The following is a 16,208-nucleotide window of genomic DNA, read 5'->3' as shown; positions in this document are numbered from 1 at the left end:
TTATGATAATACTACGTTACTATCACTATTATATCATAATAATCATATTTTAATAGTATAATATTATTATATTTCTATGACATTATATCATTATGTTATTATATTATACTATTCAAATATTATATATTCAAAATAAATAATTTAAAACAATTCTTGATAGTATAAAGAGTTTAAAAAATAAAAGTGCTACTCAATATTCTTTATTATCATTATCTTATATTAAAAACACTTTCTTAGTTTGGTTACCAAATAGATGCTAAAATTTTTAAAAATGTAGTTAACAAACACCAAATAGCTTTTTGTTAGAAATTCTACTTCCAAAAGCTCTATTATCAACAACAATCCTAAACAGGGCTTAAAAGTATTATGTTATGATCAAAACCCTATCGATTTGACTTAAAAGAGCTTTCACAAAACATAATTATCAAACTACTGAGCCTCTAGTTACTAAACTGTAAAAGCATACGGCCTTGAAATGTTAGGGCTTCCATCCAACACAAACTTGCCTCAAGATTTTCTTTTTCTTTTGGTACTTCTCTTGGTACTGGTCTTTGGATCATCATTTGATGAAGTTAGCGACGTGGAGCCCAAAGCTGAGCTCCATAAGGCCCTTTCAACATCTGATGGGGTGAAACAATCCCCATCTACACTCAATTCCTGCAAAACAAATGCACGGGATGTGGGAATTGAAGTCACTTTATAAACGTTTTCTAACAAAGGAATAAACAGCTGAAACCTATATGTGCAAATATGTAGAAAGAGGAAATAGCTGCCCAAGATAAGATTTTGTCAAAACTCGTACAATTTGTCTAGCCTCATATATTATCTATTCTTTCTCTGTTTAACCAGCGCCCTACAGCAAGCAATGATTTGAACACACAGAAAGCCAATCCGAACAAGAAGAAAAATCTTAGTTGTTGTACCAGAAACCTGGGATTGAATCCCACCTCTCTTGAGATTTGGTTTAACTCTCGAGATTTCCACCTTCCAGAGATTGGATATCCATGAAGAGTTGACCAGTTCAAACAAATGTTCTTTGACGGAAAATCCAGTAAGTCATACTCATCAAACATCTCAATAAATCTCTTCATACCCTAAATCTATCTTTCTTCTACCATTTCCAACCACACCAGAAGCGAAATAAATAGCATAAATATCGCTTCTTATGCACCGAGGATAACTTTAACATCTTTTCAACAGTACTCTCTCAAAAGGGCATCAGTTCCACATTTCAAATTTCAATATTCATTATTAAACATCTGTAAGTCTTTGCCCTCCTAAACTGCACAGGAAATGAAGGGATAAACAACCTGAAAACGTCAACCTCTTTCTTTTTAAATAGACTGCATAATACATTCTCTTTTTGTCCCTACATCCAAGTCTTCGTAATAATCCTTTTTGATGTCATTTCATGTTATCTAAGGATAATATGTTGGGGCATCAAATTCATAAACAAAATAACGAGCAATAGTTAGCATAATTCAGAAAAAGAAAGAAGGATAATAGAATCTGAAATGGTAGAGGATCATATTATCCCCAGCAGATCAGCATACTAAAAATTTTCCATTAGACTGACTGTGGTATCTCATATATGGATTAAGGTGGTTTCTACTACGACCAAATTACTTATTATGCCCAATGCAGAGAGCAAGTTTGAAGTGTATGACCAAATGACCTGGCAAACTAGCAACAGAAATGTACAAGCAAATTCATCACTTCCCAACACTGAGATTCAAACTCCTTGGTCCGGTGCTGATTAACTAGTCAAATGACAGCAAATGGTATGATTATTCAGGAAAAGGCAGGTTCAGCTCACTACGATTTCAGCCTTGGACAAAGCTTGCATCAGCTAATAAGTTGCTATAGTTATGAAAATTGATTTGTAAGAAATGAAGTGAAGATGGCTTCCTGAGGATGAGCTTAACTTCATCTGCATCTAGGCACAACATGCATAAAAAGGCAATAGAATTTTTGTGACATTTTGTCGAATGAGTTGCATTCATTAGCTGACCTCAAATAGTTGGAAAAAGGCTAGATGGTTATGGTAAGAAAGTCGCACTTGGTAAAATCATGAATTCAATCCACATGGTCCCAATCAAATATGCATACTGGAAGTAGCGAGTTCACTTAAATTAAAACATTGACCTTCGCTTTGCTCTGTAGCTTCTCAGCAAATGCGAGATACTGCTTCAACGTATACTCCTTGGAATTTCCCAGCGCAGCCATCATAGCCTAACAAATACATCAATCGGGATCAAAAAAATTAACTTTTTCCAAAAATATATCGCCCAAAACAGGAAGCAATGCTGCAGAAAAGAACCGACTTTCGCAAAAACCCAAGTCTAATTCACCTCATCGGACATGAATGGCGCGACTTCCGGCGCGTAGGCGGCCAGAACGGCTGACGCCGTCGCCGGTCCGACTCCCTTCAACACCGTCAGCTCCTTCACGGCTTTGGACAGGTCTGGAAGCGCCGCGAACGCCTTCGTAGAGGTGGATTCCACGAGGTTTTCAGGCAACGACGACACGAAATCCAGCAGCCGAGGTCTAAAACCCAACAACCGTGTTCGATTAAAACGAAGTAGAGGAAGGTTGGGACAGAATGGAGGGTTTACCTCCATTTCCCTCGGGAGAGCTTCCACTGGACGAGGCGGCGGAGCTCGGTCTTGGAGAGGAAGGGGTGGGGTTCCCGGCAGCGGAGGAGGAGGGGGAGCTCCGTGCGGTAGAAGGCGTCGAGAGGGAGGAGGTCGGGCTTGTGAAGGGATTGGAGGCGAGTGTCGTAGGCGGAGAGCGCCTCTCTCCACGCGCCCACGTCGCCGCACTCGAAATCCATTTGGGGGGGAATTCGGGCTTTTGGAAGCGCCTCTCACGCGCTGCCGTCGACTTAAATCTCGCCAGCGACGCCCGTTTGTGGTTGTTTGCCCGCACACGCCTCCGGAGCCCAAACAGATCTTGTGAACGGCCTCAAAATCACGATGAAAAATCTGTGCATGGAAAGATCAATCACAACCAGAAAATATAGATGTGTACTCTCCTATTTAAATCCAATATAGGACTAAAAAATATCTAAAACTTTATAATAATCATGTTCGATTGGATAAAACTCAACCTAAGAGAGTTTGTTTCACAATCCAAGATCTAATCAAAAAAAACTGCAGAAAAATATTATTTAGCTTTCTTGATTCTGTGTAAGTATCATATTGACTATTATTTGAGGATCGTGCAGATGTGTAGTTAGTCCTATATCGGCTATGTATTGGATAGTTCTTAGGTACTTATATCGATCAGCTAGATACTAAATAGATTTTAAGTATTTATATAGGATGAAAGAATTCAAAGAACATATCCTAGCTAGTCTTTTTAAGTGAGATTTTGAGTTGCAACAAATAGTATCAAAAAGAATTCGACCCATGGTCTATATAAACTAGTAGATACTGCAGTACGGCCCAATTTAGGCTAACCACGAGCTGATCATGTTGTCAGTGATTGAATTTATGGTATTTATGATTGGAATTATAATATTTATGATTGGATTTATGATCTTTATAATTGAATTTGAATGAATTTAGATTCTTAGCCTGGTGAGACACGAATATATGTTCCGTCCCATATTGACTATGTACTAATACTTATAATACCATCGGTGGCCATATCCCCAAGTATTCTGATGCCTATCCTCACCTCACCCTCCTCGAGCACCCAAATAGTAGCGTTTTGCTCCAGCAGGTGGCATTATGCATGTCGATATTGACAAAGCTTAACAATGGAATATTCTTGGAGAGGGGATCATGCATGTCGATGTTGAGAAAAAGCTTTTTTAAAAAAGGATCTCGACAATGAATTACTACTGCAGAAGATCGAGAACAACCCCATAATCAGGATGAAAGAACTGAGCATGGAAAGCGCAATCACAAGCAAAAGATCAAAAAATAAACATATACTCTCCTATCCAAAAGATAATATGGAACCAAAAAAACAATGTAAAATCATCTAAATACTTGTGCAAATCGAGTAAAATTAGACAAAAACTTGGGGAGTTTTCAGCTAGCATTTAACAAGGTGCTGTGGAAGGAAACCGATACCAATTAGTTTGGCATCACTGTAGAGATTTAACGTAGGTTGGTCCTAAGTAGGTATGAAGCCTCTCCCTCGTAAAACCTAAGGGGATGCAATGTATGAGATGCATAATGCAGCATGACCAGTCTCAAAATCCTGCAATGTTACTATTATGGGTACTTTGATTTTTTTTTTTTTTATGAAGTGTCGAAAGCCAGGTATATATGATGTGGATTAAACATGCCATAATACATCCGGGCCATGGTTAGTAGCAGCATGGTTTTTCAGGCCAAACATGTTTATAGAGAGTCTAACGAAGCTGCGGATTGGATGGCCTCATATGTAGCTGATCACTCTAGGAAAGTTCTCTGGGTTGGGAAGAGAGAGTTGTCTAAAATACTACATATTTGCTATTTTTTTGATTTTTTGAATGTATTTATATTAGAATTGTATAAATTATTTATTTTAACAAAAAAAAACACTCGAATAAGTAATATTATGCGACAAAGTTGAGGTTGCTTTTAAATTCATGCTTTAAAATTCGGACGTCAGGGGAAAAGGAAACTTTCAACCGGATCACTTATGAAGTCCGGATATAAGAATGTGATGGAACTAACGGCAGAGCAGAACAAAAAATAAAAATAAAAAAATGCAGATTTCCTCCTCTGCTTCTCGGACAAAAATCCTCCGATCCCTCCTTCCTTCCAACCTCGCCATCCTCCGAACGCTCGCCGCTGCTGCTCACGGCGGCACCTCCACCTCCACTTACCGTGCCCACCACCACCACCCCACCAGCTCCTCTGCCTTCGGCGCCGATGACCTCTCCTCCGACGTCGAGAAGCTCTACCGGATCCTCCGCAAGTTCCATTCCCGACCACCCAAGCTCGCCCTCGCCCTCGGCGACTCCGGCGTCCCCCTCCGCCCGGGCCTCGTCGAGCGCGTCATCGCCCGCTGCGGCGACGCCGGGACGCTCGCCTTCCGGTTTTTCTCATGGGCCTCCCGCTGCCCCGACTACTTTCCCTCCCCCACTGCCCACCGCGCTATGGTTAAATCCCTCGCTAAAATGCGCCATTTCGGCGCCGCCTGGGCCCTTGTCGACGAGATGCGCCGCGAGGCTCCCGACCTCGTGACCCCCGATATCTTCGTCGCCTTTATCCGCCGCTTCGCTGCCGCCCGGCTCGTCTCCAAAGCTATCGAGGTGCTCGACGAAATGCCCAAGTACGGTTGTGAGCCCGACGACTATGTCTTCGGGTGCTTATTGGACGCCCTCTGTAAGAATGGCAGCGTGAAGGAGGCAGCTTTGCTGTTCGAAGACTTAAAGGAGAGATTTTCCCCCAATCTGAAGCACTTCACATCGCTCCTTTACGGCTGGTGCAAGCTTGGGAAGCTCATCGAGGCCAAATTTGTATTGGTTCAGATGCGTCAGGCTGGCTTTGAGCCTGATAACGTGGTGTACAACACTTTGCTCGGTGGGTTCGCAGCAGCCGGGAAGATCGAGGATGGATATGAGCTCCTGAGAGAGATGAGGAGGCAGGGGTGTGAGCCGAATGCCATTTCGTACACTACTCTGATCCAGGCTTTCTGCTCGAGGGACCGGATGGATGAGGCGATGAGAGTGTTTGTTGAAATGACAAGGAATGGTTGTGCCGCTGATGCCGTGACTTTTAACACTCTGATCAGTGGTTTCTGTAAGTCGGGAAAGATCAGTAGGGGGTATGAATTCATCGATGCGATGGTTCAGCAGGGCTGTAAGCCAGACCCAAGCACCTATTTCTCCATCTTCGCAGCACATGAGAAGAAGGAAGAGTTGGAGGAGTGTTTGGAGCTCATGGAAAGTATGTCAAAAGGTGGCATCCTTCCTGATCTTGGTATCTATAATACAGTGATTCGCTTGGCGTGCAAGCTCGGGGAGCTGAGTCAAGCAATCACTATTTGGAATGAGATGGAATCTAGCAGGCTGAGTCCAGGGCTTGATACATTTGTTATTATGGTGCATGGGTTTATCAAGCAAGGATCATTGATCGAGGCCTGCGGGTACTTCAAGGAGATGGTGGGAAGAGGGCTTTTCGCCACACCTCAGTATGGTATTCTTAAGGACCTGCTGAATGCACTGCTGAGAGCCGAGAAGCTCGAAATGGCCAAAGAAGTGTGGGGATGCATTGTGAGCAAAGGCTGTGAGCTCAATGTGTATGCTTGGACTATTTGGATCCATGCGCTGTACTCTAATAAACATGTTAAGGAGGCTTGCTCATACTTTTTGGATATGCTGGATGCTGGTCTCATGCCACAGCCAGACACATTTGCAAAGCTACTGAAGGGCTTAAAGAAGCTTTATAATAGGCACATCGCAGCGGAGATAACGGAGAAGGTGAGGAAGATGGCAGAGGAGAGGCATGTCACCTTCAAGATGTACAAGAGGCGCGGCGTGAGATTGCTGGAAGAGAAAGTGAAAGCTAAGGCCAAGAGGAACAAGAGGAAGGGAAGGGGTCGCCGATGCCGATCAGGTCATGGTCGGATTCAGGTCCCATCTAGTCCATTAGATCCTTATAGTGAAGGATCTCATTTGCCTTGATGGGAGTTTGCAGCAAAATTGAAGTCCGCAATGACTATGGTCAGCAGCTTTGAGGAATTAATGAGAAGCGCATGCCCTCCCTTACGAATTTGAAAGGAAAGGAGTGCAGTAAGCTATTTGGATCCAAATGAGAGGATCATCTTGATGAAAGCCTAATAGGAACAAATGCAATTGGTGAAGCATAAGACTTCACAAGTTGTCTGCTGCATGGCTGGTAGAAGGATAATGAAGAAAGATACAGAGGGGAAGAGTGTGAAGTGTAAACTTCTCCCTTCTGTAGATTAATCTTTTGAGATTGATTCTTCATTGTTAATAGCAATGGAAAAAAAAAGTCTATAAAGGTCTCTCGAATCCACTTTTGAGTGATTCATTCTTGTCTGGTACCATATCATGGACCGGTTTCCAAAAGATGTCTAGACTCAATTTTTCTATTTTGATTTCTCCGATGGCATGCCTCGATTATGCTCAGATACTTTTACCATGGCTGTAGGAGAACTCCTTGGCACATAATTGCCTCTTAACTGGATAACAGAAATAATGCACTATATTCTCATTGTATGTTAAGGTTCCGAGTATTTTAAATTGCATCAAGTGTACCATAGGTGCTTGGATTTATATATATACTTTTAATTTTAATATCTTAATAAATTGGACTTATTCTTTCTTGCATATTCTCCCGAGGGTTGAATCCAGGAAACTTGAGGCAAATAATGAAAGATGCGAATGGCTCAGAAAAGATCAGATATTTTTTTCTTAAAAAAAGAAGGGAAATTGTTCTTCGACCCTCTCAAAAGTTTACAAAGTTCTAAAACAAACCAATATGAACCTTCCATTTGTCTTCCCTATCTCAGACGATCAATAGGTAGAAGAATGCCAGGACATAAAACACAGCCAACAACTCTCAGAGACAAGCATAGGCATTGGTGATTTCGAAGCAGTAACCTTGGATTTTAGTAACTATGGTAATTAAATCAAGAATATATACATAGGACCTGTGAGATATGTTCTCAATTCGTAAAATTTTTCATTGTAATTGATACCAGCATTGTACTAGCAGACATTTTAACAACTGACCTTCCAGTGCACTTAAATACAAAAAAATTGTGCAAAAATTGAATACATTGTAGTAACTTTATGTACTGAATGGTGGTCAACATTAATTTCCATACATGGTCATGCTAGTAAAGATGGTCATGCAGTGTCCTTCTGGCTCAATTTAAAAAAGAAATTGCCGCAACGCTAATTTTAATGTCTGTCACCATCATGGAGTACTTAGACTCCATTTAAACTGATATGTATATCTTGTTTGTATGATCAGAATTTACAAGTACTTTTAGGATCAATGAATTCCATTTTTCCTCTCTTGTTTTATTGCTTCATAAGACCTCATCACTTCCTTAAATTTTTCCTCTGCAGCCTCTGCCAAAAAGAAAAGAAGAATATTATTCGTTTGTCTCATCAATGTCATAAAAGTAGGTTGCCTACGAAATAAATTGCTCTAAAATACAAACTGGAAGAAATGACTTAAAGTTCACATTAGAAGAAAAGGACGACACTTTACATACCTTTGTTATCTTGGTTTTGGTCAGGGTGGTACTCCATTGCTTTTGCTCTGAAAGCAGTCTGCACACAAAGAGCAACAGTGGTATAGTCGGAAACTGCAGAATTAATACTGAAAAAGTAGTCTTGACATTCTTTACTAACTTTCCCATGTCCTTGTTCAAACAGAAAAAAGAACTCTTTCCATGTAACTAAAGTACATCGAAATATCCATGGGGGAGGAATTGGTTGGGTTGAAATTATATCATCAGTAGGGACCGACAACAGCAAATGGGCTAAGATGCACTTCATAATGGCTGTTCCCTTGCTATCGGTTCATAGAAAAGTTAGTTGATGGGCTATAAACAACAAAAAGTGAGCACATTGCCAGTTTTTGTATTATAAACCTTTAAACAGTTCATTTTTCTATACAGCTATGCCATTGTAAAATCACAAAACAGAAGACAAAATAGAAAATCACAGGTGAGGTACTGTAATGCAATACCTTAATCTCAGCATCTGAGTAGGGTTTTGCCCTTGACCTGAAGGACAAAGACATGAAAATGATGGATTAGAAAACTCAAATTCCAAAACTACAGCTACCATATCAACAGTATTACACTATTCTATCTTCTTTTTTTTGTGCAATCTTTCCGACAATTAACATAGAAATACCATAAATTCATATCCAGCATCATGCCAAAATTGTAAACCACTACAGCAAAATGCATGGAAGGTCATATGAATCTAATCTAACATATCTAACAGAAAAAAAAACCAAGTTGATTTTAGAAAAAGGCCTAACGAATTCAGAGGAACAACCACATCATATTCTTATACAGTAGATGAATGTGTTTAATTGTTAAAGAGTATGTTCCAATGCTTCTGATGTATTCATTTGAAGGAGTTTTAATAAATGTACTAGGCAGGAAGACATCTATAAAACACAGATATCAGTTTCAATTCATATGTGCAAAGTCATGCTGACAATATTTACTGCAAGGGATAAAAAAAGGGGGAAAATCTTTTGGGCAGAGATAGTGGCAATTAATACCTTTCTAGACCCAAGACTAAGTAGTGATGTGACAATGAATAACTTCCACTGGGCCGTGGGGCAGATCTATAATTAGTTCTTTGATCTGTGGAAGATGTATCTGTCTGCCAGTACCAATCATCTCGTGGAATATGTTGATATGAACCAGGGCCATTCTCCCTCCAACTCTCATAGCTCCTCTTGTATTTATTTCTCTCTCTATTGAATACACTTTGCATGCGCCTTATACGCTCCTACACAAATCAAAGGCATCTAGTCACCACACACACACAAATATAGACAAAAAATAAAAGAACACTCAGGATTTTAAAGAAAAAAAAGTTGAGAAGATGCTCGAAATTTTTCTTGCTGCAGCCTCTTTACTGGAACACAATTTATGTGCCAAATGACCAGTAAGATTTTAGCTGGATAAGAAGGCCTTTGAAAGCAGCAAGACAACTTATTATAAATTCTAAAACTGAATAGAACAAACAAACTTAATGCCCCAATAACCATTAACAATAGTCTAGCAAAATAAAAGTCAAAGAAGTAGATTGTTTGGAATCAAGAATAGAAAATTTTGGGTTAATATCACAAAGTGCTGGTCACAAAATGAGGTAGTGATGTCCAAAACTTCAAGCATCTAACTCAAAGTCCACCGTACTGGTACCGGTCGGCGTACCGGTGGCAGCCCGAACCAGTACGTACCGGTCCCATACCGGTCTCGTACCGGCCCGTACCGGTTCCATACCGGTTCTCCAACGAAAGGCTACTGGTATCGGATTCTACACTGATCCGGTACCGATTCCAGACTGGACTGGTACGTATCGGCCAGTACGGCAGACCATGATCTAATTAATTTCTTACTGCTCGTGTTCTAGATTATTCCTAAAAAAGCTTCAGAAGAAGTTTGCAGTACTCTGTATATGTGTTCGAATAGATTAAGAGACATAGCAAAAGTATTTAAAGAACCAAAACCCAGAGATGGTATGGAAAGCTGCAGCCGGAATAACGTCTGAGAATAGTGAAGCCCTGTGCACACCATATTTTGCAAGCAGATCCATCATAAACACTAGGAAGTAGTGAACTTCAGAAAGTGTACAAAAGCAAAGCATTGGAGACAAGGATGTCTACATATCATGAAGCTGTGTCCATATTAGATTTTGCAAGCTGATCCATCATAGAAATGGGATATTATAGTCCTGAACTCGCTAACAGACATCAATTGTTGAAAAAAATCCTTAAAATTAGCACTAGACACTAAGATGGAAACTAGGGAACAAAAGAGCTCTGCAGTATGGTAAATTTTCACCAAGAGCCAAGGAGCAAATCATCAATAATATGTCATAAGATACAATAAAAATAAGCAAAAAAGAATGTATGCAAAAATTGATAATGTCTGAGATGCAGTGGGTGTAGAACTTAAAAGCCTAACCAGACCTTTTAAATTTAGCTTCCAGCTCACCAATGTTTACATCATCAGCATACAATAGGCTCTGCCTATGAGTGGCAGCTTAATCAATGAGAGCTACATATAATGATAATAATAATAATAAAGAAAATCTATATTGACTGTTCAAATTTTGAAATTTACACTTAAGCACCACTAACTTATCATGTATAAATTAAGACTGCGAATCCCTTCTTCCCCACATCACTAACAAGTTGAAGCTGATGTATTTTCATTCTCCTATGCCTCTTCTTTGCATCCTTAACTTATCAGGAAGAAGTAAGACTTGAGAGACAACTCTGCCCACTCTTTCCACATCATTTAATTATTGAAGGTAAACCAAAAGCAACACACATGTCCCCCCCCTTCCCCCCCAACATTCGTAATTCATAATGGATAACTTGAGACCGACACACATTTTCTCCCCATCTCTCACCAAGACTCACCACAGGAATTTCCAACAGCTTATTGAGTCCATAACCAGTTGCACTAATTAATTCTAACTGCAGCAGAACTGCAATTGTAACTTCTAATAGAAAGTGATATTTTGGTTTTGAAATCCACTTGCTTTAAAAGCAGGCAAACCTACAAAAGAGAGACTTGTTGAAGGTGGCCCACAATAAATATGAGCCAGGCATCGATATAGATTTAAGCTATATTTATCTTCAAGAAAGCAGGTCAAAATAGTTGGGAACTCAAAAAGAATTACATAACCATAAGTGTGGCAAACACAAATTTAAATCTTACACAATGGACCAAAAAGTCCATGACTTTAATCAACTAATGATGTGGAGTAAAGAAACATAATCATTATAAATTAGACAACACAATGTGAAGACAACAAAAAAAACCTGTTGAGATAGGAGGAATTGAACAAGGAAAACCAAAACCAGGAAATAACTCACCACCCTCTCCATCTCCTCCTCGTACTCCTCTTGCATTCGACGGTTGTATCTCTTCCAAGCTTCCTCCCTGAAACCACCATGATTTGAACCACTGGTTGCATCTCTCCATGATGAACTTGATTGTGATTTGCTCAACTGTGGAGTAGAAAAGAATCATCCAATATCTTTAATAACATCACAAACAAAAGCAATTTTTTACTGTATATATGAATGTCTGCGTATGTGACTAGAAAATATTATATATAGTGAAGCAAATAATGGCATTCCAAATAACTCTAGCAGAAATGTCAATGCACTTATGCCATAATTTATACTTAATATATTTTGCTGCAAATTCTAAGTGCTTGTAGGGAAATCCAGGACATACTCAATGATAATAAAGTTGATACTTGATAGCAGTCTGGCCAGCAGCATCAACAACCATTATAAGTACTGTACCGATAATATGATCAGGGAATTGAGTTCTGAACAATGTTGACAGCGAAAACTTTGTAAATGACTGAAGAACTTGTATATTTTCATGAGGAAACTGTTTAAAAGTGTTTATAGGTGCATAGTACCGTATGGCCTATATGGACAGGCATGCCCCGATGCTTGAATCTTTGATTAAGAACTTATGGTCCTGCATTTCAAATCTTTCACCGTTAACCATGGTATTGTTCAATGTAGATATTATTTAACACTTATCATCTGAAGTCACTATATTCAGAAACATAAGCATAGTTTGCTTTAATTATTATTAAATATCGAAAGTTTATTTATATCAAGTGAATAGGAAATTAACTTCAGGTGGTAGAGGAGTAGTACAACAATCAACATATTTCGAGTACATGTTTCATGGAACTGATCAATTTCATATCACATATCTTAAAGGACATGGAATCTTACTTTTGTTGAACCAAAAGAAATTTTTTAATTATATAACTGTTTTTACGGTTAACAAATTTTACAAAAATTAAAAAGGAATTGAATTTATATTTAAAATTTTATTGATGATTACTCATTAGGCTATAGAATACAATTAATTAGATCTATAAGCTTTATTGTAAATACACATTGCCTTCTTTATATAAATATTTTCTTTCATTTATATCATCTTGTTTTCTTCTTAAAACTTATTTTAGCATAGATAGGATGCACAAACTTCACATGTTCTTATGTCGTCAGCCCTTCTGTGGTTTGTCTTTAACTTCAATCACGTTTCTTTTCTTTTGTGTTGTCCGACAAAGATATAGAGGACCAAATCTCTCTCTCTCTCTCAAACATACGTAAGTCTTTTTTGATAAGGTCCAGATTTTTTAATTGGACAATGGCTCACAAGGAGCATGTCTAGTGTTCTTACAAAACAAGAAGCCATAAGCTAGGTTTAGTAGCTTCTCCTAAAAGCATTTTTTTGACTTTTCTTATTGAAAAAGTACTTTTCAGAAAATATTACCAAACACCTTTTTTAAGTAAGCACTTTTTTACTTTAAAAGTTATGAAATTACATTTTTTAAGCACCACCAAACATGCCCAAGGTGCTGACATGTGATTTCTTAAAAAAAATGTGAAAGATTAGACACCATTAGTCATCATATGTTCTTTGCACATAGGAAGGATGGGGAATGAATGCAGGTGAAAAACTTCATTCTATGACATGAAGGCATGAACATCGAGTTCTTCAAATTGACTAGCATCCATGACATGTTCTTTACAATTTTAGGGATGCCTATTTCGAGCAGAATGGAAATTTTGCTAGAGATCTATGGAATTTAATCTCATGATGGGTGAAGAGAGGGATTTGGAAGAAGAACAGAATGTTCTCCCAAAACAAGCTAAAGACCTCTTGCATTTGGAGTGATTTGATTTGAAAAAATACAGCCAAATGATTTGTTTTCTCCTGCAAGAGGGTAGTGCTCCATAGTTTAGGTGGGAGGAGCAAACTGATGTTTGTGATCTTAGATGTAATAAAACGAAAGGAAACCAAATTGGCAAAACCCCCCCTTGGGTACTCCCAAATTGAACCCCTGATAATAGTTCTTTTGCACCTTAGGTTATTTTGTATCAGTGGGTTATTATAGATCAGCTTGATGAGATCCTTTTGGTGGTATAAATCTCCCTAGTTTAAGACATAATATAAAGGGAAGGTTTGTATTCTAATCGAACCTTAGGAGATGCATGTTACCCATTTGTAAAGAATTTGTTGTGGAACTTGAGTAACAACATCATTTCCTAGGCCATTGTAGGCAGTCAATAATTTGGGCCTATGCTTTCATTCACAATGTCATCGCCTAGGGCATTGGAATATTTTGATTCAGCAATCTAGAAACTGGTAAAATTGGGCCTCCAATCCTACTGCTAACATCCTAGACAATCGAAATATCTCTATGAACAGAAAAACATATATGAGTCGCTCCACCATGCATCACAAGTTTTGTGTATACATGAACTTCAAATCTAAAATCTAACAGTCCCTTCCTATCAAATTTATCCCTATCTAACAAATTGGAACATTGCACATCCATCAGAATCAGCCAAGATGCAATATCAAATTCAAGTATGTTTTTAGGTGCAATCCCAAAAGTTATGTTGCCGATTTGCTTTGCATAACACCACAAACTTTAGGTATTTTACTAAAGCTATTAAAAGAATGTAAATAACAGCACTACAGCAGGTTTCAATTCTTTAAGGAACATCTTTAGTTTCAGGATGACAGATTCAAACAAGCACATTTTAATATCACCCGGTACTTGTAATATGAAATGATATCTACAAAAAGCGCAGCACCATTAATGTTCAGGAAAAAGAGAAACAGCATCTAAAAGTATTACATTGAAACAAGACCAATAACTAAGCTTACCTGAGTATGGATCCAACCAACAGTCCTCCGCAACTGACCAACCTGCCAAGACACCTCAGAATTAAGATATGAATAATAGTTTACCAAATCCATAAAGGCCATTGCAAAATTTAGCAGACTTAGTTACTTGGAAATTGGAAGAGAATACACGCAACCACAAGAAGTGTAAGAGTATCAGCTCAGAAAGATAAAGATGGGCACAAGTCCCTTCAACAAGAACAAAAGGCAGCATGTTCACCATCATGAAACTCATCGTTGGTTTCACACAATTGCCGTTAAAAAATTTAACTTGTTCCAATCCATGGGAACAAGTAGATTAAAACCACAAACTAGACTTCCTCCAGTAAATTCCAAGCATTAAATTCGCTGAATGCACCAAAGTCCAGGAAGAGAGATCAGCAAAACATGCTTAATGGATTTGATTCAAGTGGATGACAAGTAGCTAAATCAATCATTTCACATGCCAACTATGCCTAACATGATCACAATCATGGGTTTGCGCAACCCGGTAACATCATTTTCTCCTCCAACAATTGCCAAACAATTTGATAGATTTCAGAAAGAGAAACTAGGTACAGAAACCATTGGATTAGACCGCGAGAGAACATTTCAAGAAAGAAATATAAAGAGATTATCGATCGAATTGATACCGCGAGGGTGGTAACGGCGGCGCCAATCAAGCCGAAGAGGAGAATTCCCCAAGCCCTCGACTCCCTTTCCTGCCACGGATTGTGGTCGTGGTCGTGGTCGCGGTCGCGGTCGCTCTTCTTATCCGCGGGGCTCATCTTCTAATACCTTCCCACCCCACGCCCGAATCGAAACCCCTGGAACCACGAACTGAAGAAACAACATCCTCCGATCGATTCGCTCGCGCAAACAAAAGTAATAAAAAGAAGTCGAATTAAATAGGGCTAAAAGAAAATGATGGGACCTTTTGCGTAAAAGTCATTAACGGGTTCGGATCCGGAAGGCGGAGTAACGGGTTTGATCCGCTTTCATCACCCCTCCTCGACCTGGAAACCCCCTCGACATCGAATTCGAACCCGAACGCGAAGGCGGCGGCGGCAGTGGCAGCTCTCCGTTGAGCAGCGATGCTGCGAGCTATCTCTCGCTTTCGAACGCCTCTCCGAACTCTTCCTCAAACTATTCTCTCCTTCTTATCCCCCTCCCTCTCTCCTTCTTCTTCTTCTTCTTCTTCCGATCCTCTTTCTTCTTCGTGCCTTCGGGACCTCGTCCGCTCCTCCCCACCGATCCCTCGCCTCTGCTCTCCCTTCTCCTCCCGGCGGAGGCGGCGAGGGGAGGGAGAGGAGGGCCGGGCGAAAGAGGAGGACGATGTGTTGGGCGGCGTGTTCGTGTTCGGGAGGGACCCCACGCGGCCGCCGAGGCTGTTCGTGGTCCAGCCCCGCCTCCGCCCGGACTCCGTCCTCCAGTGGAAGCTCTCGGAGGCTCTCAACCTCGCCAACTCCCTCGAGGAGCCGCGGGATGGGTTCTACGCGGAGGATTTCGAGTCCAAGGAACTGCCGCCGCATCTCGTCGTGCAGAACCCGGGTGCCAGGGGACTCAGGGCACACGCAGGTTGGCTTCTCCTCTCTTTTTCTTATTAAAGCTCTCATTTTTATCAATTTTAATTTTATTGGAACAGTTTTTTCGGAGTAACGGCAATTACCTTGAAAAGAGTTGAAATGAAAGATACATTTCGAGCATCAAACAATTTTGCGATATCAAATCCTACTGTTGCTGGAAATTGGACCCGGGGGCAATCTTCGGTCGAGGAGAGGGAGCGGCGAGTCACCACGGCGGGGCGGCGACCAGTC

The 16,208-nt window shown here is 40.0% G+C and overlaps 3 protein-coding genes across 3 annotated transcripts in view; 1 reads left to right on the top strand and 2 right to left on the bottom strand.

The window, feature by feature from the left end:
- Positions 1-277: 277 nt before the first annotated feature.
- On the bottom strand, positions 278-2,945 carry LOC103704275. Its single transcript, XM_008787503.3, has 4 exons — positions 2,616-2,945; positions 2,352-2,547; positions 2,146-2,232; positions 278-657 (listed from the first exon to the last, which is right to left on the bottom strand). The coding sequence occupies exons 1-4, from the start codon at positions 2,831-2,833 to the stop codon at positions 508-510; spliced, it is 651 nt and encodes a 216-aa protein (XP_008785725.2). The 5' UTR covers positions 2,834-2,945; the 3' UTR covers positions 278-507.
- A 1,747-nt stretch (positions 2,946-4,692) lies between these two features.
- The window catches only part of LOC103704272, a 31,272-nt gene continuing 19,756 nt past the window's right edge, over positions 4,693-16,208 (top strand). Inside the window, exons 1-3 of the mRNA XM_039134152.1 lie at positions 4,693-6,542; positions 11,354-11,377; positions 15,565-15,942. Coding sequence (XP_038990080.1) covers positions 4,706-6,542; positions 11,354-11,377; positions 15,565-15,942 — 2,239 coding nt within the window. The 5' untranslated portion in view covers positions 4,693-4,705. The remainder of the gene's footprint in view (positions 6,543-11,353; positions 11,378-15,564; positions 15,943-16,208) is intronic.
- On the bottom strand, positions 7,631-15,279 carry LOC103704273. The gene is made up of 7 exons (XM_008787500.3): positions 15,045-15,279; positions 14,395-14,436; positions 11,556-11,690; positions 9,222-9,454; positions 8,673-8,709; positions 8,194-8,251; positions 7,631-8,047 (listed from the first exon to the last, which is right to left on the bottom strand). The coding sequence occupies exons 1-7, from the start codon at positions 15,177-15,179 to the stop codon at positions 7,968-7,970; spliced, it is 720 nt and encodes a 239-aa protein (XP_008785722.1). The 5' UTR covers positions 15,180-15,279; the 3' UTR covers positions 7,631-7,967.

Source organism: Phoenix dactylifera, chromosome 15 (genome assembly GCF_009389715.1).
Source record: "Phoenix dactylifera cultivar Barhee BC4 chromosome 15, palm_55x_up_171113_PBpolish2nd_filt_p, whole genome shotgun sequence".
NCBI lineage: Eukaryota > Viridiplantae > Streptophyta > Magnoliopsida > Arecales > Arecaceae > Phoenix > Phoenix dactylifera.
Note: the sequence above shows the minus strand (reverse complement) of the source record. Positions and strands in the feature narration are given on the sequence as shown.